This window comes from Urocampus carinirostris, chromosome 20 (genome assembly GCF_059441175.1).
Source record: "Urocampus carinirostris isolate Australia breed hairy pipefish chromosome 20, RoL_Ucar_1.0, whole genome shotgun sequence".
Lineage (NCBI taxonomy): Eukaryota > Metazoa > Chordata > Actinopteri > Syngnathiformes > Syngnathidae > Urocampus > Urocampus carinirostris.
Window position 1 is genome coordinate 17088092 of NC_142368.1, and position 22861 is coordinate 17110952.

Below are 22861 nucleotides of genomic sequence, written 5' to 3' on the forward strand. Positions count from 1 at the left end.
TGAAACTCAATTCAATTCAAAGTGTTTATTGTCATATGCACAGTAAAGAACCCCGTTTCCATGCACAATAAAATTCTTACTTTGCTGTCCACACAGTTGCCAGCAAAAAATAAAATGGAAACTAAGAAATGTTTGTTTGGTGACATCGTACAGACACTGTTTCCGTACATGTCTGAGACACGTATTTGCTTCTTTGCAAGCTTTCAGGATGTTAAGGGGGTAATACGTTTGACTGAACTATCTGACTGTTTTGTCCACGTTACCATTGCAGCGCCTTATAATCCGGTGCGCCTTATGTATGGAAAATATAGGACCAAAAACTATTTTTGGGGGGTGCGCCCTATAACCCGGTGCGCCTTATAGTGCGGAAAATACGGTATATATGCAGGGAAGCGATGAAGCTCACTTAACCTTAACCCTAGCAGAGAAACAGACGTTGAAGTATGATAAGACATCCGAACACCAGGACCGCATAGTATTCCGATATTATCATTCTGAGGAAACGCATCCCTGTTTTGGTGGCGTTCTCGACACAGGATCCACTTAACTCCCTCGTCTCCCAGAGCAGCACATATTTGGACTTCTGTGAACTCAAGGGGTCCGCCCACCCGAATCCCGGAGTGGCGGGACATATATAAACAAGACCTGGCTCCGTGGTCCTTTGTCCCAGCGGAGTCCCCAGTCTTGCATCGAACTCGGTGAGTCCGGTTTCTGTTTCCGTTTTTTGACTCGTTAGTCTTCGGTTGAAGAAGAGTCGTAGGATGTGTTATAAGATGAGTATCTTCGGGAAAGAGTACAGGACAGTACGAACGGGATGCGGTACTATTGAAAGATCAGACTAAAACAGGAGTGTCAAACTGGTTTTAGCTGAGGGCCACAAATGCTATGAAAAAATCTCACGGGGGGCCGGACTAGTAAGTTTAAGAGAAAGAGACAGGGTGAAAAAGAGAGAGAAAGAGGGAGAGGGAAAGAAAGAGCGATAAACAGATAAGGAGAACAAGGGAGATAGAGTAAAGGTGAGAGAAAAAGAGAGAGCAGAATAGAGATATGAATGGAGAAGGGGGGAAATGAATATAGAGAGAAGAAGAAAGTGAAAAAAAAGAAAGATAAAAAGAATACGGGAAGTGAAACGACAGAAAGAAAAAGAGTCAGCAGGAGAAAAAGAGACAAAGTGAGGTGAGAGAGAGAGAGAGAGAGAGGGAGAAAGAGGTCGAAAAAGGGAAGGAAAGAGGGTGAGAAAAAAAGAGAAAAATAGAAAGAGAATTAAAGTGTAAATTAGAGAGAGAAAATAGAAAGAGAGCAAGACAGAGAAAAAGAAAGTGAAAAAAGAGAAAGATAAAAAGAATAAGAGAAGTGAAACGACAGAAAGAAAAAGAGTCAGCAGGAGAAAAGAGACAGTGAGGTGAGAGAGAGAGAGAGAGAGAGAGAGAGAGAGAGAGAGAGAGAGAGAAAGAGGTCGAAAAAAGGAAGGAAAGAGGGTGAGAAAGAGAGAAAAATAGAAAGAGAATTAAAGTGTAAATTAGATAGAGAAAATAGAAAGAGCGCAAGACAGAGAAAAAGAAAGAGTTAGAGAGTGAGAGAGAAATAGAGAAAAGAGAAAAAGAGAGTGAACAGGAGAAAGAAAAAGAGGGAGAAATAAATGAATAAAGAAGTGAGTCAGAGAGAAATGGAGAAATACTTCCACATTTGTGTGACATCCGGTGGAAATATTTAAAACAACAGCTCATTTTCCTCTTGCGCTTCTCTCACTGTTGTCTTGCCTGATCTGGCCCCCAGGCCGCCTGTTTGACACTTGTGGACTAAAACAATGGAAGAACTGTCGAGAGAAAATGATCAGGATTACCAAAAGATCATGTGAAATGCGACAGCTTTTATCATTCTGGTTGAAAAATGAATACATGGAATAAATGGATACATGAATTCCTCGTAATTCTCAATCCCAAATGCACAAGGGAGGTTTTTTTTATCAGTGGAACGGCAACTGCTGAAGAAAGACCAAGACACTGCCGGCCACTTGTTTGGATCGGCTGTTCTGTGGTTTATCACTGAGATACAAAAGAGAGTATGTGGGGGATGACAAGGGTCTGTAGCAATGTTCCCTCTAAACTGCGTGTGTGCACTACCCAGAGCTTTTCCGCGCACAAGAAAATCTAGCCAGCTCACAAAAATCAGGGCTCGAAATTGCTCATTAAGAAGCGAATTAAGTCAAAGTTACAGCGCATGAAGGTAAAAATACACGGGTTCCCCCGACGTTGTGTTCTAAATGCGGTATTTTGAAGTCAAGGTCGAAGTAGAACGAAGTTGAGTAAAGTCAGTAGAGTTTTTCCAGAACCGGCTTCTTCGGCTCGGCTCACTAAAAGTAACCGGCACTTTCGGGTCCTAAACGGCTCTTCAGGTTGTTTTTGCTTCTTTCATCCCTATATGACCAAATATGATGTAAAATTAGGCACAAAATGACTTAAAGGAAGGGGGGAATAGAACTAAAAAGAAAGAAATACCAAAATGAAAAAGTAGTGAAAAGCTGATAAAAAAAGAAACATAAGGAAGAGAAAAAAGCCATACAAAAAGAAAAGAAAGAAACAAAGGAAAAAGTAAATAGAGAACAAAAAGAAGAGTAACAGCTAGGAAAAATAAACACAATGAGAATTTTTTTAAAGGAATTAAAAAAACAATAGAAAAAAACAGGGAAAAAGAAGAAAAAGTTTGTGTTGCACTCAAATAATTTCCAATTATATCAAGTCAATCTTGTTGCCAGCATTGTACTTCTCCTAAAAAATGTAATTAAATACAGTTGTGTATCGTGCAACGGACTAAAAAAGCCCCCCAAAATGTTAGTATGATGCCACAAAAGATACCAGGAAAAAAAAGAAATGGAAATCTTGTGAAAGAATTGTAAGAACAAACAACGTTTGTAGGCCGTACAACCTTTGCAATAGTACATGAGTCAATTCATTCAAAAGAGAAAAATAATTTGGCATTGCCGGAAACTCAGCAAAATGTAACTTGATGTCAAGTTTTGAACATGTTTGATAATGACTTAGTTGCCACACTTGGGATTGCTGTTGCTCACTGTTGTTTCAAGCGTTGCTTACCGACTTTGTGTGAACGCTCAGGAAAATGAGAGGGAACATTGCTCTGTCGCTCAAATAGAGTTTTGAGGAGAGGATGCGGCCATACCCCATTTTGATGTACTACACACCGATAAGATCCTTCCTTTTGTGTTCCAGAAGGCCAACTAAGAACAGACCAAAATGTGTGACGACGATGAAACCACCGCCCTTGTGTGCGACAACGGTTCTGGCCTGGTCAAGGCTGGGTTTGCCGGTGATGACGCCCCTCGTGCCGTCTTTCCGTCTATTGTCGGACGCCCCCGTCACCAGGTTAGCCGCCCTCCTGAAATCCGACTTCATTTATCCTGAATTCTTTCGAGAAGTTCTGAAATGCCTTTTGTTCTCAGGGTGTCATGGTGGGTATGGGTCAGAAGGACAGCTATGTGGGGGATGAGGCCCAAAGCAAAAGAGGTATCCTGACCTTGAAGTACCCCATTGAGCACGGCATCATTACCAACTGGGACGATATGGAGAAGGTGAGAATCTTTGGTAGGACCATGCGCCGCAGTTCCATGTTGTGTCTGACAAACACTCTTGATTGCTCAGATCTGGCACCACACCTTCTACAACGAGCTCCGTGTGGCCCCAGAAGAGCACCCCACACTTCTGACGGAGGCTCCCCTCAACCCTAAAGCCAACAGGGAAAAGATGACCCAGATCATGTTTGAGACCTTCAACGTCCCCGCCATGTATGTGGCCATCCAGGCTGTCCTCTCCTTGTATGCTTCTGGTCGTACCACCGGTCAGTTTCCCTTCAAGACTTCTCTCGCTGTTCTTCACTTGGTTGCCAGATGTAGTCTGACAGAAGTCGGCTTTGTGTGAACAGGTATTGTACTGGACTCTGGCGATGGTGTGACCCACAACGTTCCCATCTATGAGGGTTACGCTCTTCCCCATGCCATCATGCGTTTGGATCTGGCCGGTCGTGACCTGACTGACTACCTGATGAAGATCCTCACCGAGCGTGGCTACTCCTTTGTCACAACAGGTAGGAAAATCTTCAAAATGACTGCGGAGACCCTGAAACTAAATCATAACCAGGAGATGTGAGGTAGTCTGTAAGGTGGGCTAAGGGGACTTCCCCAAAAGTGTGTATCTCTAAACCAGATGGTATCACGTTTGGGTTTCAGATATTGGTACTGCCCAAAGGGGCGTTTCTTTCTTTCTCTGTCTTTGTTCTACCTAAATAAATACAGTTTAGTGGGGGAGGGAGTTAGGAGCGCGGCCAGGGAGACTGACGTAAGTTCCTCCTCTTCTGGTCCCTCCCTCTCTCCAACTGCCAGTTGTAAAAAGTCAAAACGCTTGGTATATTTTTCTAGCGTCAGCAACTTGTAAATAGCTCTCCCACAACGTGTCAGAGGTCGATTTAGACCCCACATTATCCAAAACCATGAAACCAACGAACCATTTCTTCCTCAGCCGAGCGAGAAATCGTGCGTGACATCAAGGAGAAGTTGTGCTACGTCGCTCTGGACTTTGAGAACGAAATGGCCACTGCCGCATCTTCCTCCTCTCTGGAGAAGAGCTACGAGCTTCCCGACGGTCAGGTCATCACCATCGGAAACGAGCGATTCCGTTGCCCCGAGACCCTCTTCCAGCCTTCCTTCATTGGTAAAGCTGGAGAAACCTCCTAACAGCTTCCTGGTACTGCCTCCAAACCCTTAACACCATACTTCTACTTAGGTATGGAGTCTGCCGGTATCCATGAAACCGCCTACAACAGCATTATGAAGTGTGACATCGATATACGCAAAGATCTCTACGCCAACAACGTCCTATCTGGTGGCACTACCATGTACCCTGGTATCGCTGACCGTATGCAGAAGGAGATCACAGCTCTGGCTCCCAGCACCATGAAGATCAAGGTGAGATACAACCACCAGTGAAGACAACATCAAACTTCAACTCGGGTCTTGGTTATTTCACCAAAATCTGTTCTACTCTTAGATCATTGCGCCCCCTGAGAGGAAATATTCCGTCTGGATCGGCGGCTCCATCCTGGCCTCCCTGTCCACCTTCCAGCAGATGTGGATCAGCAAGCAGGAGTACGATGAGGCGGGCCCCTCCATCGTTCACAGGAAGTGCTTCTAAAAGCTCTGACGGGCGCCAAAGCAATCCAAAATGCAATTTTTCCTTCCTTTTGTCAGTTTCTTCTGTGCCTGATGCTGTATATACATGAATCATTTTAATAAAAAAATGCTGCTTTGTGTTTAAACAACCCATTTTTCTGTGATTCCTCCAAGTTTAAGAATTGTCATCAGGGTTGGGTAGGGTTACTTTAACTGGATTACTTTCAATTACTTTTGGATGACTCCAATACCAAATATGCTAATAAAAGACAAAAAAAACCTAAATATGAATAAAATGATGACTCACAACACGTGGTAAGCCTTCCCTCTTGGCTTTGATCTCTTTGATCTCCGGCAAAACTAACATCAAAGGCGACAGAAACAAAATGAAAATAAATCCAAACATTTATTCCGTTACACCCCTCAGCCTGCACAAAAAGGAGTCATTTTATTCATATTGAGTTTCTTTTGTCTTTTATTATTATATTTGGTATTGGAGTAATCCAAAAGTAATTGAAAGTAATCCAGTCAAAGTAACCCTACCCAACCCTGATTAATACGTACGGTGGGATTGGACATTTTAAATTAGGGGTGGACGATACTAGGGATTTCAGTATCGATCCAATCCAAGTAAATACAGGGTAGTATCGATGGAGTGACTTCCAAAATCCTACTAAAACTACTTTAAGAATACGCTAACGTACCTTACTAATAATTGCAAATGCCTTTATGAAGCGGTAATAAACCTTACGAACAAAACGTGGCGCCTATTTACTCACAGCAAGCCAGACTATGTGTAGACAAGTTTATTAAGGTATTTTTTAACCTATTAAACACATACCTGTCAACCTGTACATTTTTGCCGTACAAAGTACGTTTATTATGCATTTTAAGACGTGTACGACGTAGAAGGAAATCTGTACGGAAAAACGCAAATTTGTCAATGATGGGTACTACCCGGTATACACCGACTATCACGAAACGGCAAATCCATCAAGTCAAACGAGTTCGCCGCGGTAGCCTCTATCTCGGTATCGTTTTTTGTTGCAAACGAAGCGAGCGGTTTGATGCTACTGTGCGCATGCGTCTGCTGCCTGGGGATTTCCCATCATGCATCATTCCGTGGTAGTTGTGTCGTGAAAGGAAGTCCGTCTCTTTTTAGAGAACCGGCTTTTTCGGCTCAACTCATTCAAGATAGCCGGCTCTCAAACGGCTCACTAGCTTTGATGCATTATATTTCGAATGATGATGTTGTCTAAAGAAGTTAAGAAAAAAAGGAAGTATAAAATGAGAAAATGAAAAAAAGACAGGTTTGTGGTTATCCCTTGAATCAGTATATTACCAACAATAATTAAATGCAGAAAATGAATTCATAATTTGAATCAGAAAATGTATTATTCTACTTAATTATATTTGCGTGATTTTTTTTTCTTTTTACAGTGAACGTCCAAGCTATTTCATTTTTGAATTTTTTTTATAATTAACCTCATTCATGTCGAGCAACTCGGTATCTCACAACAAAATAATAATTAACAATATATAGGATATAACAAAACACATGTATAATATAACATGTTAAACTACATAAATAAATACGTTTGGTGTAAGATTATTTTGTATTTTGTAAGGGCATGGAGCCCTGGAGCTTGACAGGTATAAGTTTATTTATGTATTTTTAACCTAATAAATACTACGCATTCGAGAAAAACATAAATAGGATGAGCCAATCAGAAGAGAGAATAACTCGTTTCTAACCTCCGCATGATGGAAAGATGCGCAGTATTGAACGGAAGTGACGTACTTATTTTCAAAATAAACGATTAATCCATTGTATTACGGCAAAAAACGTAAGCAGTATGACTTATCTTAACCTAATGCATTAAATAGAAAGAATATGATATAGTAACAATCTATATCTTGATAATAATCTGGGTTTAATATGCTAAACTGCATTTTGCACTTTTACTTTGAAAGTCTCAAAAAAAATCGAAGCGTTTTACCGTGACGCTCGCACACAAGCAGGCAGGTCTATTTTATCGACACAAGGTAAGAAAACCACTCTTTCATATTTGAACTAAATTGAATATAATAACTGTAACATTTTATTTTAATCGTAAAAACATCGTTTATATACGGATGTAAACAAAAGCAGATTCTCATTGTAGCGCTTCTCTTAATAATGTCATACTCCGGGCCTACGGCTTCTTTACATAATATTTAGTCCACGGAATTCTATTAATTACCCTTAGTTATACTAAATAACGAACTAAATAAAATACTACCAAAATATTGAAGTATGAATGGGGCAAAAAGAATATCTTTCTATTTCCCCCGTTAGTAGTGATGGAAATTCCGCGTCTTTTTTAGAGAAGCGGCTCTTCCGGCTCGGCTCACTGAAAAGAGCCGTTTCTGAGGCTCCCGAACGGTTTCACTGGGGCCGGACTTGTAGACGAAAGCGAGAGAAGGAAAAGGGAGAGAGAGGGGGAGCGGGATAGAGAAAGAAAAAAATAGAGAAAGCGAGAGATAGAGAAAGAAAGAAGGAAGTGGAGGGAAAAAAAGGAAGGGAGAAAAAAGGGACGGAAATGGAAAAAAAGAATATGAAAGAGACAGAGAGTTAGCAAAGAAAAAAAGAGAAAACACAAAGAGAGAGAGCGAATAAGAGAGAAGAAAGAAAGAAAGAGAAACAATAGAGCTCGAAAGAACAGCATAGAGAAAAAGACACAAAAAGAAAAAAGTGAGGGAGAAACAGATGACCGGACAGGAAACGAGGGAAAAAGAGAGCAAGATTGAGAGAAAAAGAGGAGGATAAAAACGAGCGAGGTTAAAGAATGAAAAAGAAAAAAATAAAGAGAGTGCTAGAAAGAACAGCAAAGAGAATAAGAGGCAAAAAGAGCAAAGTGGGGAGAAACGGATAAGGGAGAAACAGAAAAAGAGGGAAAAGAGACATTAAGAGAAAAGGAGAAAGATAAGAGAGAGGGGGATAAAGAGACAGAAAGAGAATGAAAAAGATAAATTAGAGGAAAAGAGAGGTCAAAGAGGAAATAAAAAGAAAACAGGGAGGGAAAAAGACTGATACAAAGAGAGAGAAACAGAGCGAAAGAGAAAGGAAAAAGAGAGACAGAGAGAGGAAAATGAGAAAGAAAGAAAGAGACTGAGGTGAGAGAGAGAAAGAAAGAGAAAGACAGAAGTGGAGAAAGAAACGTAGAGAGGAAATGGGGGGAGAAAGGGAAAAAGAGGGGAAAAAGAAAGAATGAGACAAATACTTTTTTCCCCATCTTTGTTTGCCCTCTGTTTGTTTTCCTTTTTCCTTTGTTTTTTCCCTTGCTTTTTACTTCTTTGCCTTTTTTTCTTTTTTTATCCTTTTTTTCCAGTAATCTTTTACTGTTTATTCCTATCTTCTTTCCCCTCTCTTTTTTCTTTTTCTTCTTCTATTTCATTTTCCTCAGTCTTTCACTTCTTTTCTTGCCTCTTTTCTACTTCCTTTCTCCACTTTTGTCTTTGCGAGGAGCAGGAAAAAGGGAGAAAAACAAGGAGAAAGAAGAGAAAGAAAAAAGAGACAGAGAGAGAGTAAAAGAGAGAAAACAGAGAGAAAAAATAAGAGCGAGAAACAAAGGAGAAAAAGATGAGTAGGGAGATAAAAAGGAGGGAGAGAAAAACATGAGAAAAGGGAGAGAACAAAGAGAGAGAGAGAGAAAGAGAAAAAGGGAAGAGCTAAAGAGACAAAGGAGATCGTCAGAGAGAAAACAAAGAGAGGGATTTAGAAAAGGAGAGAAAGAGAAAGACAGACAAAGCATAAGAACGGAAGTGAGGAAAAAAGACAGTAAGAGAGATAAAAAGAGGAGAGAGAGGGAACAATGAAAAGAGGGAAAAAAAAGAAAGAAGAGAATGGTGAAAAAAGGAGAGAGAGAAAAAATGAGACAGAGGAGAGCTCCAGTTGCTTTAGAAGCGCAGCTCCTTTTTCATCTCGCTGCGGCCCCTATCCGGCCCGCGTGCTGCATATTTCACACAGGCAACAGAAAAAACAGAAAATCCGCTCGGGAGTCTAAAGAGCCGACTCTTCTTTTAACGAGCCGGAAGAGCCGCTCGTCTAAAGTAAGGATGTCTTCCTCCTTCCCTTTCAGTTTCCCCTCCCGTCTAACTGCAGCAGAATGGCCGCCATGAGGTGGGCCGTGCTCGGGCTCCTAGCGTGCCTGCCAACGGAGGCCTTTTCGCCCCGCAGCCCGAACGGACTGGATCCGATTTCCGAGAGCGATATTCAGCGCCTCCTGCACGGCGTCATGGAGCAACTGGGTATCGCTCGCCCTCGGGTGGAGTATCCCGCTCACCAGGCCGCCCACATCGTAGGGCCGCAGAGCATCCAAGGTCATTTCTATTATTTAACTCATGTTATGATAAGAGCTCATTTATCAGTCTTCACCTGAACATGCTTTCTCTTTTCTATCTCAATATTATCAGCGACCTTGATTCCCAACCACGTCGGGACAAGTTAATCTGACATTATTCTTCCTGTTTCCGTGGCTGAGCCCCTGGTCACTTATCCAATCAGAAAGGAGAGTGAGGCTCAGCTGCATCTGAGCCTTAATAACCTAGATTTAATTGTATTTAATTGGCGTGTGGAGTAAATAAAACAAGTGTTGGGCGGAATAGTTATCAGTAATCCCTTTTCTGTATCAGGACAGAAAAAGAAAAGAGAAAATAAAAGGGAAAAAAACTATAGAAAGAAAGAAAAAGACAAAAAGACAGAAGAAAGGAAAGATCGAGAGAGAGCAAGACACAAGAAATACATCAAGAGAAAGAAAGTTAGAAATAAAAAGATAGAGTAAAAGATAAAGTAAGAGAAAGAGAGAAATAAAAAACAAAAGGAAGAGAGAAAGAGAAAATTAGGGAGACAGAAAAAGAAAGAAAGGCCCTGATGACGTAGAAACGCTCGGTATTGTTTTGAGTACCCCAGATATCGGGTCTCTTCTACGAGATGGTGAAGCCCAGGGGAGGCTTCCTTGGCACGCCCATGGGAGGAGTCGGCACGCCATTCTTTCATTCTCTCTCTTTTTTTTGCTTTTTTCTCACCCATTTTCTTTCTGTCCCTTTTTTTAATTTCTCACTCTTATTTTGTCTTTCTCTCTTTATCATTTTTATTTCTTTCTCTCTTTTCCTCAATCCTTTTATTTCTCTCTTTCTCATGCTTACTTCTTTTCTCTCCCTTTCATTCTGTCTTTGCCTGTTTGTTCATTTGTTTAACCTATCCCCCTCTCTTACTTCCTTTCTCTCTTCACTTCTTTCTCATTCTTTTTCCCTTGTTTCCCTTATTTCTCAGGTTCTGTCTCTCTATCTCTCACACACACACACACACACGCTCCTGTTCTCTCTTTTTTATCTCTCTCACTCTTCTTTTGTCACTTTTTCTCCCACTCTCATTCATTCTTTCTTTCCTTCTTTCTTTCTTTGTTCTTCCTTTCTTTCTTTTTATTTTTTACTTTCTTTTTTTCCTTCTTCCTTTCTTTCTTTTTATTTCATCCTTTCTTTGTTTCTTTCCTTCTATATTTCTTTCATTCTTCCCTTCTTTCTCTTTTCTTTCCTTCTTTCTATCCTTCTTCCTTTCTTTCTTTCTTTCTTGTGTTCATCCTTCCTTCTGTACATCCTTTCTCTTTTTCTTTCCTTCTTTCTTTCTATCCTTCCTTCTTTCTTTCTATCCTTCTTTCTTTGTTTCTTTCCTTCTATATTTCTTTCCTTCTTCCTTTCTCTTTTCTTTCCTTCTATCCTTCTTTCTTTCTATCCTTCTTCCTTTCTTCTGTACATCCTTTCTTTCTTTTTTCTTTCCTTCTTTCTTTTTTACCCTTCTTTTTTTCTTTCCTTCTTTCTATCTTCTGTACATCCTTTCTTTTTTTCTTTCCTTCTTTCTTTTTTTCTTTCCTTCTTTCTTTCTTCTCTTCATCCTTCCTTCTGTACATCCTTTCTTTCCTTTTTTCTTTTTTTCCTTCTTCCTTCTATACATCCTTTCTTTTTTTTTCTTTCCTTCTTTCTTTCTTCTCTTCATCCTTCCTTCCGTACATCCTTTCTTTCCTTCTTTCTTTCTTTCTTCCTCCTGTACATCCTCTTTCTTTCTTTCTTTCTTTCCTTCTCTTAAACGTACTAGTCTGGCCCCTGTGAGTGAATGTAACCCTCGCGAAAAACAAGGGATTACAGTACTGCATTGCTTACTCCTCTCCTCTAGGTGGCGCTCACGAAGGGTTGCAACATCTGGGTCCCTACGGAAACATTCCCAACATCGTGGCCGAGCTAGCGGGAGACAACGATCCTAAAGACATAAGCAAGGACCACAGTTACCCGGATCCTCCCAATCCTTGTCCTCGGGGAAAGACCGGTAGGGTCCCGGGATGATCCGGGATGATCCGGGAGGGCCTGGACCGAGGTGCCGGTGCCATTTTTTGTGACCAGGTTCCGTTTCGCAGAAAGCGACGGGTGCTTGGAAAACGTGCCGGACACGGCCGACTTCAGCCGGGAGTTCCAAAAGCGCGGGGAAAAACTGCTTTCGGGCAACGAGTACCCTGCCCTGATGAAGTGGGTCGGTACAAGTCCATATGCTCACTTATACATTCAAAGCCTGAAAAGTTGGACAGTGGTACCTCTACTTATGAATAGAAGATCTTCCGAGAGTGGCTTCGTAACCTGAAAAATTCATAAGCCGAGACGCTTTTTGAATGTAAATGGTCTAATCCGTTCCGAGCCCTGGAAAAGAATGATTTATTTTTATATAATTCATAAAAGAGCATCAGAACACAAAACAAATACATGCTAAAATGAGATGACCGCACAAAAAATAAATAAATAAAGGAAATAATAAAAATATCAATTTACCTTTTTGAAAAACTGATCCAATGACGTCTGCTTTCGTGCACAGTAGTCCTAGTGATGGTCTGACGTGGCAACGCTTTTCCTGTGCGATTCGTCCATCCATTCATTATCTGCACCGCTTATCCTCAGTAGGGTTGCGGGGGTGCTGGAGCCCATCCCAGCTATTTTTGGGCAGTGGGCAGGGGACACCCTGAACTGGTTGCCAGCACACAGGGCAGACAGAGACAGACAACTCACTCGCTCAAACCTAGGAACAATTCAGTTAGGCCAATTAAACTGATATGCGTGTTTTTGGAATGTGGGAGGAAACCACTCACGCAAGCAGAAAGAGAACATGCAAACTCAGCACTGAGAGGCAGCGGTGGGTTGAGGGACACCCTGAACTGGTTGCTACCCAGTTCCAGGGCACACAGGCACAGACAACTCGCTCATTCACACCTAGGGACAATTTGGATTGGCAAATTACCCTGGTAGCTGGACTTGAACCTTGAACCTCTGCACTGTGGGGCTGAGCACTAACCACCCATCCACCGTGTCGCCCTCCTGTGTGATTCCTTTCTACATATTCTGAGACTTCAGGGAATTTCGCTAAAATGTCTTTCATTTGGGCTGGTTGAATGAAGACCGCGTCCTCCTCCCCATTGTTTCTGGACAGTGACGGTGACGTGAAGAGCATGCTGGGATACACACTAGCGCCAGGTAGAACTCTGGGTCCTTTATATGTTCTGGTACTTCATAACCTGAAATATTCTTAAGTAGAGGTACCACTGTATTCTTATCAGTCCTGAGTAGAACTTCAACTAGTGGTTGACTGGTACAAGGTTCGTACGGGTGCTTGAAATCCTTCAAAATGCTTGGGATTCAATCTGGATGTTTGTGTCCTGTCTTTACAGAACAAAGAGCGTTTGTATCAGAAGCTCAAGGGCGGACCCAAGCGCAGAAAAAGGGTATGTCCTCCGTTTTTCATGTGCATCGTAACAATGTAACCAATGGACAAAGAGAATTTATTTATGTTGAAAATCATGTTTTGTGTGATTGATTCATGGTCATCGTAACTTCTCCAGTAGTCAAAATAGTCCAATGGAAAATTAAAATGGACACCAAGTGTGTGCCTCTTACTCAGGGGTGTCAAAGTCATATTAACTCGGGGGCCACACGATAGAACAAACATTCTGTCGGGGGCCGGACTAGTAGATTAAAGAGAAAGAAAAAAAAAGAGAGAAAGAAATAAGAGAAAGATAGGGAGAGAAAGGTAGAGAGGGTGGGACAAAAAAAGAGAAAGAAAGAAAGAGAGAGAGAGGGAGAAAGCGTGAGAAACAAGAGATAAAAACAGAAATAGTGAGAGAAGGGGAAAGAAAAAGAAAGAATGAAATGCAAAGAGAAAAAAGAGAGAAAAAGAGGAGAGAAGGAGAGAAAGAGAGAAGGGGAAGACACAAGGGGAAAGCAAGCGAGAGAGAGAAAGAGAGTAAAGGAAAAAATGAAGAGAGAGCAAAAGAAGGTAAAAAGACAGAGAGAAAGAGATAAAAAGGAACAAAGAAAGAGAAAAAGAGACAGAGAGAGTGAAAGAGAGAAAGATAGAGGGAGTGAGAGAAAATGGAGGAAGAGAGAGAGAGAGAGAGAGAGAGAGAGAGAGAGAGAGAGAGAGAGAGAGAGAGAATTAGAGCAGGGGTGTCAAACTCATTTTAACTCGGGGGCCACACGATAGAACATTCTGTCAGGGGCCGGACTAGTCGATTAAAGAGAAAGAAAAAGAGTGAAAAAGAAATAAGAGAAAGAGGGAGGGAAAAGGAGAGAAGGCGGGACAAAGAAAGAAAAAGAGAGGGAGGGAGAGAGCGTGAGAAATAAAAGATAAAACGTTGTGAGAGAGGGGGAAAAGAAAGGGAGAGGAAGAAAGAAATCCAAAGAGAAATAGAAAGACAGAAGGAGAGAAAAGAGAAAAGAAAGCGCGAAGGGTATGAAGAGAGAAAGAGAAAAGGAAAAAAGGAAGTTAGAGCACCAGAGGTTAAAAAACACAGAGAGAGAAAGAGACAAAGAGCAACAAAGGAAGAGAAAAAGAGAGAGAGTGAAAGAGACAGAGTGGGAGAAAAGGAGTGGAAAAGAGAGAGAAAGAAATAAATACAAGTACAGTGTCTTTGAGAGGGGAATCTGGCTTTGGCAACATCAAGTTGACATATTTCAACCTGCGGCTTGTTTTTCTCTTGTGCTTCTCTGAGTGTTGTCTCGCGGGCCGGATCGGTCCCTTAGCGGGCTTGATCCGGCCCCCGGGCCGCCTGTTTGACTGTAGTTCTTTCACTCCTCCCCTTTGACAGTCTCTCTCTCTCTCTCTCTCTCGTGCTGTTTTTCTCCTTCTCCATTTTTTCCGTTATTTTATGCTTCTTTTTTCTCACGCTCTCTCTCTTTCTCCTTCTCGCTCTATTGCTCTCTATTTCTTTTCTTTCTCGCTATCTCTTTATTCCTTTTCATCTCTTTCATTCTTCTCTTTTCCTCTCTCTCACTATACGTCTCTTTTTGCCTTTGTCTCTTTTTCTCTCTCGCTTGTTTTTTCTTAGTAAGTTCTTGAATTTCTTATCCCTCATTCTTTTACTCTCATTCTCTCTTTTTCTCCCCTTTTTTGTCTCTCATTTTCTAACTTTCCATCTTCATTTGTATCTAGTATCTCTTTCTTTTTCTTTCTATCCTTCTCCTTCCTGCTTACTTTGTTTTTCTCCTTCCCTCACACTCTCTCTTTTTTATTCTTTCTCTGTCTTTTTGTCTCTCTTTTTCTTTCCATCTTTCTTTACCATTCATTTATCTTTCTTTTTTTCTGTCCTTCTCTTTCTCTCTATTGCTTTTTATTTTTGTCTCTTTTTCTCACTTGTTTTCTCTTTGTTTTATTTTTCTATTCTCATTTTTCCTCTCTCTATCCTTATCCATCTCTCTTTTCTTACTTTCTTTTTCTCTTCATTTATTCATCTTTCCTTTTCTTTATTTTCTTTCTGTTTGCCTTTTTCTTCCTTAGATTTTCTTTAATTTTTTCTTTCTCTCTGTTTTTCTGTTTCTCTCTCACACGCTTTCAATCTTCATTTGTTTCTTTCTTTTTCTTTCTATCCTTTTTCTTTCTATCCTTCTTTTCTCTTCCTTTGTTTGTCTCTTTCCCTCACGCTCTCTTTTTTATTCTTTCTCTCTGTCTCTGTGTCTTTCTAAATTTCTTTCTCTCTTCATTTAGCTTTCATCTTTTTCTGTCCTTCTCTTTCTTCCTTTTTCTCTATCTTTCTCTCTATTGCTTTTTAAATGTTCTCCTTTTCTCTCTCGTTTTCTCTTTATCATGTTTATCTTTCTCTTTCACTCTTCATTTATTCTTTATTTTTCTCTATTCTCTTTGTCTTTCTTCCTTTGATTTTCTTTCATTTTCTCTTTCTCTCTTCCTTTGTTTTTCCGTTTCTCTCTCACTTGCTCTCTTTGCCTCTCTTTTTTTTAACTCCCTCTTTTATCTTTCTCCCTCATTTCTCTTTCTCTCTTCCTTTGTTTTTTATTTCTTGCTTTCTCTTACTTCATCTCTTACTCTGTCTTATTTCTAACTTTCTTTCTCTTGATGTATTTCTTTTCCTTGTGTCTTGCTCTTTCTCAATCTTTCCTTTATTCTGTCTTTTTCTTTCTTTCTATAGTTTTTTGTTTTTCTTTTCCTCTCTTTTTTCTTTCTGTCCTTCTCCTTTTCTCCTCCCTCTCTTTAACCGTCTAATCTAGTCCAACCCCCAAGATATTTTATTGTCATTTCTCTTTTTCTCTCTTGTTTTTTCTTGGTCATCTTTTATCTTTCTCTTCTCGTTTTTCTCTCTCCATTTTCTTTCTTTATCTGGCTCTTTCTCTCTTTTTATAACTTTCTTTTACTCTTCCTTTATTTCTTTTTCTCTATTTTCTTTCTGTTTGCCTTTTTCTTCCTTTGATTTTCTTTCATTTTCTCTTTTTCTCTTCCTTTGTTTTTCCGTTTCTCTCTCACTCGCTCTTTATTATCTCTTTGCCTCTCTTTTTCTAACTCTCTCTTTTATCTTTCTTTTTCTTTCCGTGGCCAGAGTTCGAACCCGTACCTGATGGGCCAGCGGCTGGGAAACGTCGTGGCCAAGAAATCCGTTCCCGATTTCTCGGAGGAAGACGGCGAGGCATCGACCACCCAAGCCACCCGTCCGCATTTCTGACCTACATCTAATAAAGGAAAACACCTTGCGTATTAAATGTTGAAAAACGACCGTTTGTTAATGCTTGGAATCGTCGCCCGACGGGATTTTCAGCCCCGGTTAGAGAACCGGCTCTTTCGGCTCGGCTCTCTGAAAAGAGCCGTTCGGGTTGTTATTGTTTGATTCAGTTTATTAGCGATGATTATTGAACATTATGCGCCAAATTATTCAATCTTTGAACATGTATTATGTATGATATTGTAGCCTTTATTCTTTCAGGGCAGAGTGAACCTTTATCTCAGATTGTTTGAGTAGGACAGAAAGGAAAGAAGAAAGACCAAAAGAGAAAGATAGAAAGAGAAGAACAGGAAAAAAGGAGAGGAGAGCAAAAGGAGAAAGAGGAATAGAATGAGGGACAGAATAGGAGAAAAATAAAAAGGGAAGCAAAAAAGAGGAGAATAACAGAGCAAAAGAAAAAGTAGAGACAAAAAGTGAGAAAGAAGAAAGAGGAGAAAAGGAGAGAAAGAAGAAGAGGGTTTGGATGAGAGAACGAAAAGGAGAAAAATAAGAATAAAGCCTGAAAGGGGAGAATAACAGAGAAAAAAAGAAAAAGTAGAGACAAAAAGTGAGAAAGAAAAAGAGAGAAAGATAGAAAGAGAAAAAGAAAGGAGAAAAGGAGAGAAAGAAAAAGAAGGAAAGAAAGAGAAAAGGGGAAAGACGGATTAGATGAGGGAAAGAATAGTACAAAAATAAAAAGAGAAAGCAAAAAAGGGGAGAATAACAGAGCAAAAGAAAAAGCAGAGATAAAAAGTGAGAAAGGAGAGAAAAAGAAAGAGAAAAGGAGAGAAAGAAAAAGGGATTTAATGAGAGAAAGAAAGGGACAAAATAAAAATAAAGCAAAAAAGGGGAGAGTAACAGAGAACAAAAGAAAAAGTAGAGACAAAAAGTGAAAAAGAAGAAGAAAGATAGAAGGAGAAAAAGAAAGAGGGGAAAATGAGAGAAAGAAAAAGAGGTAAAGAGAGAGAAAGGGGAAAGAGGGATTGGATAAGGGAAAGAATAGGAGAAAAATAAAAAGAGAAAGCAAAAAAGGGGAGAATAATAGAGAGCAAAAGAAAAAGTAGAGACAAAAAGTGAGAGAGAAGAAAAGAGAAAACGAAAGAGAAAAGGAAAAAAAGAGGGATTGGAATAGAGAGAAAACTAAAAATAAAGCAAAAAGGGGATAATAACAGAGCAAAAGAAAAAGGAGAGACAAAACAGAGAAAGAAGTAAAGAGAAAAAGAAAGAGGCGAAAAGGAGAGAAAGAAAAAGAGGGAAAGAGAGAGAAAAAGGGGAACGAGGGAATGGATGAGAGAAAGAATAGGAGAAAAATAAAAAGAGAAAGCAAAAAAGGGGAGAATAACAGAGAGCGAGAGAAAAAGTAGAAACAGATAGTGAGAAAGAAAAAAATAACGAGAAAGGGAAAAGAGAGAGAACTGGAGACTAAAAGAAAAAAAGAAATGTACGCAAACGGAAAAAATGTGCGTGACAAAAAGTGAGAGAAAACGAGAAAATGCAAAAGAGACAAGGACAGAGGAGTAGAGAGGAAAAAAATGCGAGAAAATTAAGGAAAAAACGAGAAAGAAAAAGACAATAGAGAGAAAATTAAAATGAAGGGAGAACAAGATAGAGAAAGAAAGGGAAAGAGAGGAGAGAATTAATGAGAAAAAAGAAAAAAGGATAGAAAGAGAGAGTAAAGATGACATGAAATGTGATGCCAGTGAGTGAGCCTCTTTGGTGGCTGCAGAATAGGAGGGAGGAGCTTAGCTGGGGACCAGGAGACGATTGGCCAGTGGTGTCCATCAGTGGCCACTTGATGTCGCCAAACTCAAGATACACTCACAAAACAAATGGACATCTATTTCCATCTTTCTTTTTTTTCTCTTGCTTTTTCACTCTTCTCTCTTTCTCTAACACTTTCTCTCCCTTTCTCTCTTTTTCCTCTTTCTTTCTCTTACTTTTTTAATTCCCCTCTTTCACTCTCTCTTTTGTCTCTTCCTCTCCTACTTTTCTCTTTTTTTCCGTCTTTCTCCATTCCGTTCTTTCTCTCCGTCTCTCTCCCCACCTCTTAAATAGGTTGCATAAGAAGTCGGCTTCTCTAATGTGGGGTGTGAAATATGCAGCCCGCGGGCCGGTTAACCGATGGAATCCGTCCTGCCCGCCGACCGCGCTGGGAGAAGCGCAAGAGAAAAACAATCTGCGGTTATAAAAATGTCCACTTGATGTCGCCCAGGCCAGGCCCCTTACAAAACAACTCGAGATGTATTTCTTTCTCCCTCTCTCCATCTCTTTTTCCTCTTTCTCTTTCTGTTGTTTTGTTTCTCTTTTTCTCTACCTCTCCTTTTCTCTCACTCTTTTCTGTCTTTCTCTCTCTTTATCTTAGTCTCTTGTCTTTTGTCTCTATTTCTTTCCCTGTATTACTGTTTTTCAGTCTCGTTGTCTCTCTTTTATCTTTATCCCTCTAATTACTTTCTCTCTCCCTGTCTCTTTCTTGCCCTATGTCTTTATTTTTTTCTCTTCGTTTCTCTTTCTGTCTTTCTCTCTCTCTTTTGTTGCATCTTTCTTTATGTCTCCCTTCTCACTCTCTTTCCCTTATTCTATCTTTCTTTTTCTCTTTCTCTGCCTTTTTTCCATCTCTTCTCTTTCTCTCGCTTTCTTTTCTCTCACTTTTTCTTCACTTGTTTTTTTCTCTCTTCTGTCTGTCTTTCTTTCTCCCACTGTATTTCTCTACCCATTTCTCTCTGTATTTCTCTCTTTTGCCCCTTCCTCTCTCTCACTATTTTACTTCCTTTTTCCTTTTGCCTCACTCTCTCTGTACTTCTCTCCTTTTTTCTCTCTCGCTCTGTATTTCTTTCAATTTTCTCTCTGTCTGCGTTTCTTCCCTTTCGCCTTTTATCCCTCTCTTTCCCTCTCTCTCTCTCTGTATTTCTCTCCCTTTCACGTTTTTTCTCTCTTAGTGTGTTTTGCCCTTTCTCTTGCACACTGTATTTCTCTCCATTTAGCCCTGTCTCTCACTGTATTTCTCTCTCTTTTTCTCTCTGTCTTTTTCTCTCGCTCGCTCGTTCACTCTCTCTTTCCTTTTCATCTCATAGGCCGCCCCCCGCGAGCTAAAAGGAATGCAACCCCTTTGCTCCAAGTTGTTTCCGATATCAAAACAGAGACAGAAAGAAAGATATAACAAAAGAGAGAGAGAGGGACAGAGCACGGAAGAGAGAAAGACAGAAAAAGACAGAGAGAAAGACAGAGGGGGGGAAATAAGACGAGGAGAGAGAAAGTAAACCGAGGGATGAAGATAAAAGAGGCAAAGAGACAGTAAGACAGGAAATAGAGAAAAAAAGACAAGAGATCAAGAGAAAAAGAGAGAAAGACAGAAGGGAAAATGAGACAAGGAGAGAGAAAGTAAATTCAGGGGGAAAGATATAAGATAAAAGAGAGACAAAGAGACAGAAAGACATGGAAAAAATAGAGAAAAAAAGACAAGAGACCAAGAGAAAAAGAGAGAAAGATAGAAAAGAGAGAGAGAAAGAGAGAAAGACAGAGGGGGAAAATGAAACAAGGAGAGAGAAAGTAAATCGAGGGATAAAGATAAAAGATAAAAAAGAGACCGAAAGACAATAAGACAGGGAAAAATAGAGAAAAGAAGACAAGAGATCAAGAGAAAGAGAGAGAAAAAAAAGAGAGAAAATGAGAGGTAGAGAAAAAGAGAAATAAAACAACAGAAAGCGAAAGAAAGCAGAGAAAGAGGAAAAAGAGATGGAGAGAGAGAGAGAAAGATATACATCTTGAGTTGTTTTATAAAAGGCCTGGCCTGGGAGACATGAAGTGGACATTTTTATAACTGCAGATCATTTTTCTCTTGCGCTTCTCTCAGCGTGGTTTGCTTTCACTGCCCTGGTGTTAAAGGGACACTGCGTGATATTTGACCAGTAGATGCCGCTGCATTCTGTAGTGTGACCGAAAACTAGTGAAAAAGAAAGATAGAATAAGGGAGAGGGTGAAAAGGAAGACAGAAACAAAGATACAACAAAAGAGATCGAGAGAGAGAGAGAGAGAGAGAAAAGGAGAGAAAGAGGGACCGAGCAGGGAGGAGAGAAAAACAGAAAGACCAGAGAGAGAAAGAGATAAAGACATAGGGAAAAAATGAAACAAGGAGAGAAAAAGTAAATTGAGGGATAAAGATAAAAGACAAAAGAGAGGCAAAGAGACAGAAAGACAGGGAAAAATAGAGAAAATAAAGACAAGAGACCAAGAAAGAGAGAAAGAGAGAAAAAAAAGAGAAAAGGAAAGGTAGAGGAAAAAAAAAAAAAAAAAAAGCTATGTCTTTCCAAATTGAGTTATTTAAGTTACCGTATTTTCACGAGTATAAGGCGCACATACAAGTTTTAGATTCATTTTAACTGCGATAACCGAGGGATTACTGTAAAGCCTCTACTGCCCTCTAGTGGCATTTGGTCAGAATTTGATTGAAAAATAGCTATGTTTGATTGGTTGGTTGAACATGGTCTCCATCATGATAAATGTGCCTTAGCGGAGACAGACAGATGCCTACTGAAGGATTTTATACATTGGACTATAAAGGATTTTGTACCATCAAACACAAATTACATTTAAATGCAAAAGATATTCACTGGCTGAGCTTTGGGGTGAGGTCAATGCAACCTTGTGAAGAATGATGTTTACAGAAACAACGGGAACTGGGACAAGGGCTGATATGATAATCAGCACTTCCCGGCGCAAGAGGGGCCCTGGTGACGCAGAGACGCTCGGGGTCCAGACATCCAGGCGAGGGGGCTTTCCTGGCACGCCCATGGGAGGAGCTGGCACACTAGCTGACGGAGAGACGTGGGTCGAGAGAAACAGTACCCACCTCTGATCCGCGGGAACCCTGGGTGTAGGACTTCTTCTCAAACAGAGATGGTTTCCGGAAGCAATACCGGACCAGATAGGCTAAAAACCACTTTATCTAAGAAACTTCTTCGATCTGACATAGACTTCACTCTATTCATCTGGAAACAAAGTGAACGGGGATTGAAGGATTTTATACATTTTACTATAAAGGATTTTATACGATTAAATACAAGTTACATTTATGGAGTGCGATGAAGATTTTCACTGAGTGGGCTTCGGGTCACGCCGTTCCAAATGCGGAATGTTTTGGCTGGGGAATTTTGATAACAGGACTCTGACGAAGGACGTCAGGCATTGTTTTGATAAGCACTCTGCTGTTAGGAGTTTTTCAGACATCTAGACGAGGGGGCGGAGCCCACAGTAAGAGCTAAATATTATAGAAACTCTTTGGTGGCAGTATTACTCAAGTAAAAGCACCTATTTTGGTTTCAATCTTTTATTTTGAATTCAAACATAAACAGGAAAAGGAACACACGTACGAGCGCAACTTCACAATAAAAGGATATTAGAGAAACGTATAAAAGATGAAATTAGACTGTTTGAAACGTGACTATATGTGTGTGAGTGTGTGTGAGAGAGAGATTGTTTTTATATTTAGGAACATAAAAACAGGTTGATCGAGTTCTAAGAAAAGCACATATCTCAAAACAGTCAACTTTACACCCACGGGAGGAGCCGGCACGCCAGCTTGCGGAAACATCGTGGGCAGAAGATCGAGAGAGGAGGCTTGACAGAGACCCGAGCGACACTAATTCGGCCATATATTCGATGGAGTTCACTTAGCTAAATTGTTTAAGAAATTAAAAAAAACAAATATATTTCTTGATTGAATATAAATACAAAAAAGAAAAAGTAATAAGCAACCGAATATTTTAATAAAGAAAATTAGTATTTATTTTCGTGGTTTTTTAAAACAAATCAATTAAAATAAATGAAATAGAAAAAAAGAATAAAGGAAAAAAATCCCCAAATTAATATAATAAATATATTAAAACAAAAATAGACGAGCATCTTGGAGACGTAACTCATCATACTGAAGGATTTTTTATTTGATTTAATTGACTATAAGGAATTTAATATAATACAAATTAAATTTTGTCGAATGCAGTGGGAATTTTTACAGAAGGCTGACGAGGGAATTAGGCCTTGTTTTGATAAACGCTTGGCATTGCTTTGAGCTGATAAGCTTTCTTGTTTTGAGCCCTCTAAACGTGGCGGCGTCTTCCGGCGAGGAGGAGGTGGCGACCGGGTGGGAGCCACGTCAGGAGTCGGCCAGGGGAGGAGTTCCTGACACGCCCAGGGGAGGAGTCAGCCCGCCCAAAGGGGAGGGGCCGATGCCCTGACGTGTCAAAAGGACGGAACACGGAAGAGACGAGACAGACAGACAGGAGCAGAGACGAAAAGATAGGGGGCTCGACAAGACTAATTGGACTAATTCGACAATAATTTTGCTAAATTCGATGGAATTCACTTAAGAAATAATTTAAGCAAATTAAACCTGCCCCCGTGTGGAAATGCCGGTCTCTTGTTCATTAGTCCATCAAGAAATGAGCGTGCATTGTTAGGAGAATGCAGGTTGTGTTTGGTTTATGGAGTCAAATAACTAATTCGAACAATTTGGTAAATATTTAAAATCCAACAGGATGAAAAGTGACGCCCGGATTAGGCTTAGTCCCGAAATCGTGTGGTTGATCAGAATTGACATACGAGCTTCCATTTTAAATACACAAACACA

General features: G+C 40.2%; 2 protein-coding genes across 2 annotated transcripts; both read left to right on the forward strand.

Annotated features, from left to right (window-relative positions):
* Nucleotides 1–545: 545 nt before the first annotated feature.
* On the forward strand, nt 546–5328 carry actc1a (actin alpha cardiac muscle 1a). Its single transcript, XM_088325738.1, has 8 exons — nt 546–698; nt 3228–3380; nt 3458–3586; nt 3657–3852; nt 3937–4098; nt 4530–4721; nt 4794–4975; nt 5058–5328. Exons 2-8 carry the CDS (start codon nt 3252–3254, stop codon nt 5199–5201), a joined length of 1134 nt encoding a protein of 377 aa, XP_088181864.1. The 5' UTR covers nt 546–698; nt 3228–3251; the 3' UTR covers nt 5202–5328.
* Nucleotides 5329–7096: 1768 nt separating this feature from the next.
* Nucleotides 7097–16428, forward strand: scg5 (secretogranin V). Its single transcript, XM_088325329.1, has 6 exons — nt 7097–7225; nt 9301–9541; nt 11391–11540; nt 11629–11741; nt 12925–12978; nt 16081–16428. The coding sequence occupies exons 2-6, from the start codon at nt 9328–9330 to the stop codon at nt 16201–16203; spliced, it is 654 nt and encodes a 217-aa protein (XP_088181455.1). The 5' UTR covers nt 7097–7225; nt 9301–9327; the 3' UTR covers nt 16204–16428.
* Nucleotides 16429–22861: the final 6433 nt, after the last annotated feature.

What these genes read in the sequence shown, in the direction of transcription:
- scg5 (XM_088325329.1), top strand. Translation starts at nt 9,328, where the DNA reads ATGGCCGCCATGAGGTGGGCCGTGCTCGGGCTCCTAGCGTGCCTGCCA. An exon ending in AGGGCCGCAGAGCATCCAAG is followed by an intron (nt 9,542 to 11,390) that starts GTCATTTCTATT and finishes CCTCTCCTCTAG; the next exon opens with GTGGCGCTCACGAAGGGTTG. An exon ending in GACCCAAGCGCAGAAAAAGG is followed by an intron (nt 12,979 to 16,080) that starts GTATGTCCTCCG and finishes TTCCGTGGCCAG; the next exon opens with AGTTCGAACCCGTACCTGAT.
- actc1a (XM_088325738.1), top strand. Translation starts at nt 3,252, where the DNA reads ATGTGTGACGACGATGAAACCACCGCCCTTGTGTGCGACAACGGTTCT. An exon ending in TCGGACGCCCCCGTCACCAG is followed by an intron (nt 3,381 to 3,457) that starts GTTAGCCGCCCT and finishes TTTTGTTCTCAG; the next exon opens with GGTGTCATGGTGGGTATGGG. An exon ending in TGCTTCTGGTCGTACCACCG is followed by an intron (nt 3,853 to 3,936) that starts GTCAGTTTCCCT and finishes TTGTGTGAACAG; the next exon opens with GTATTGTACTGGACTCTGGC.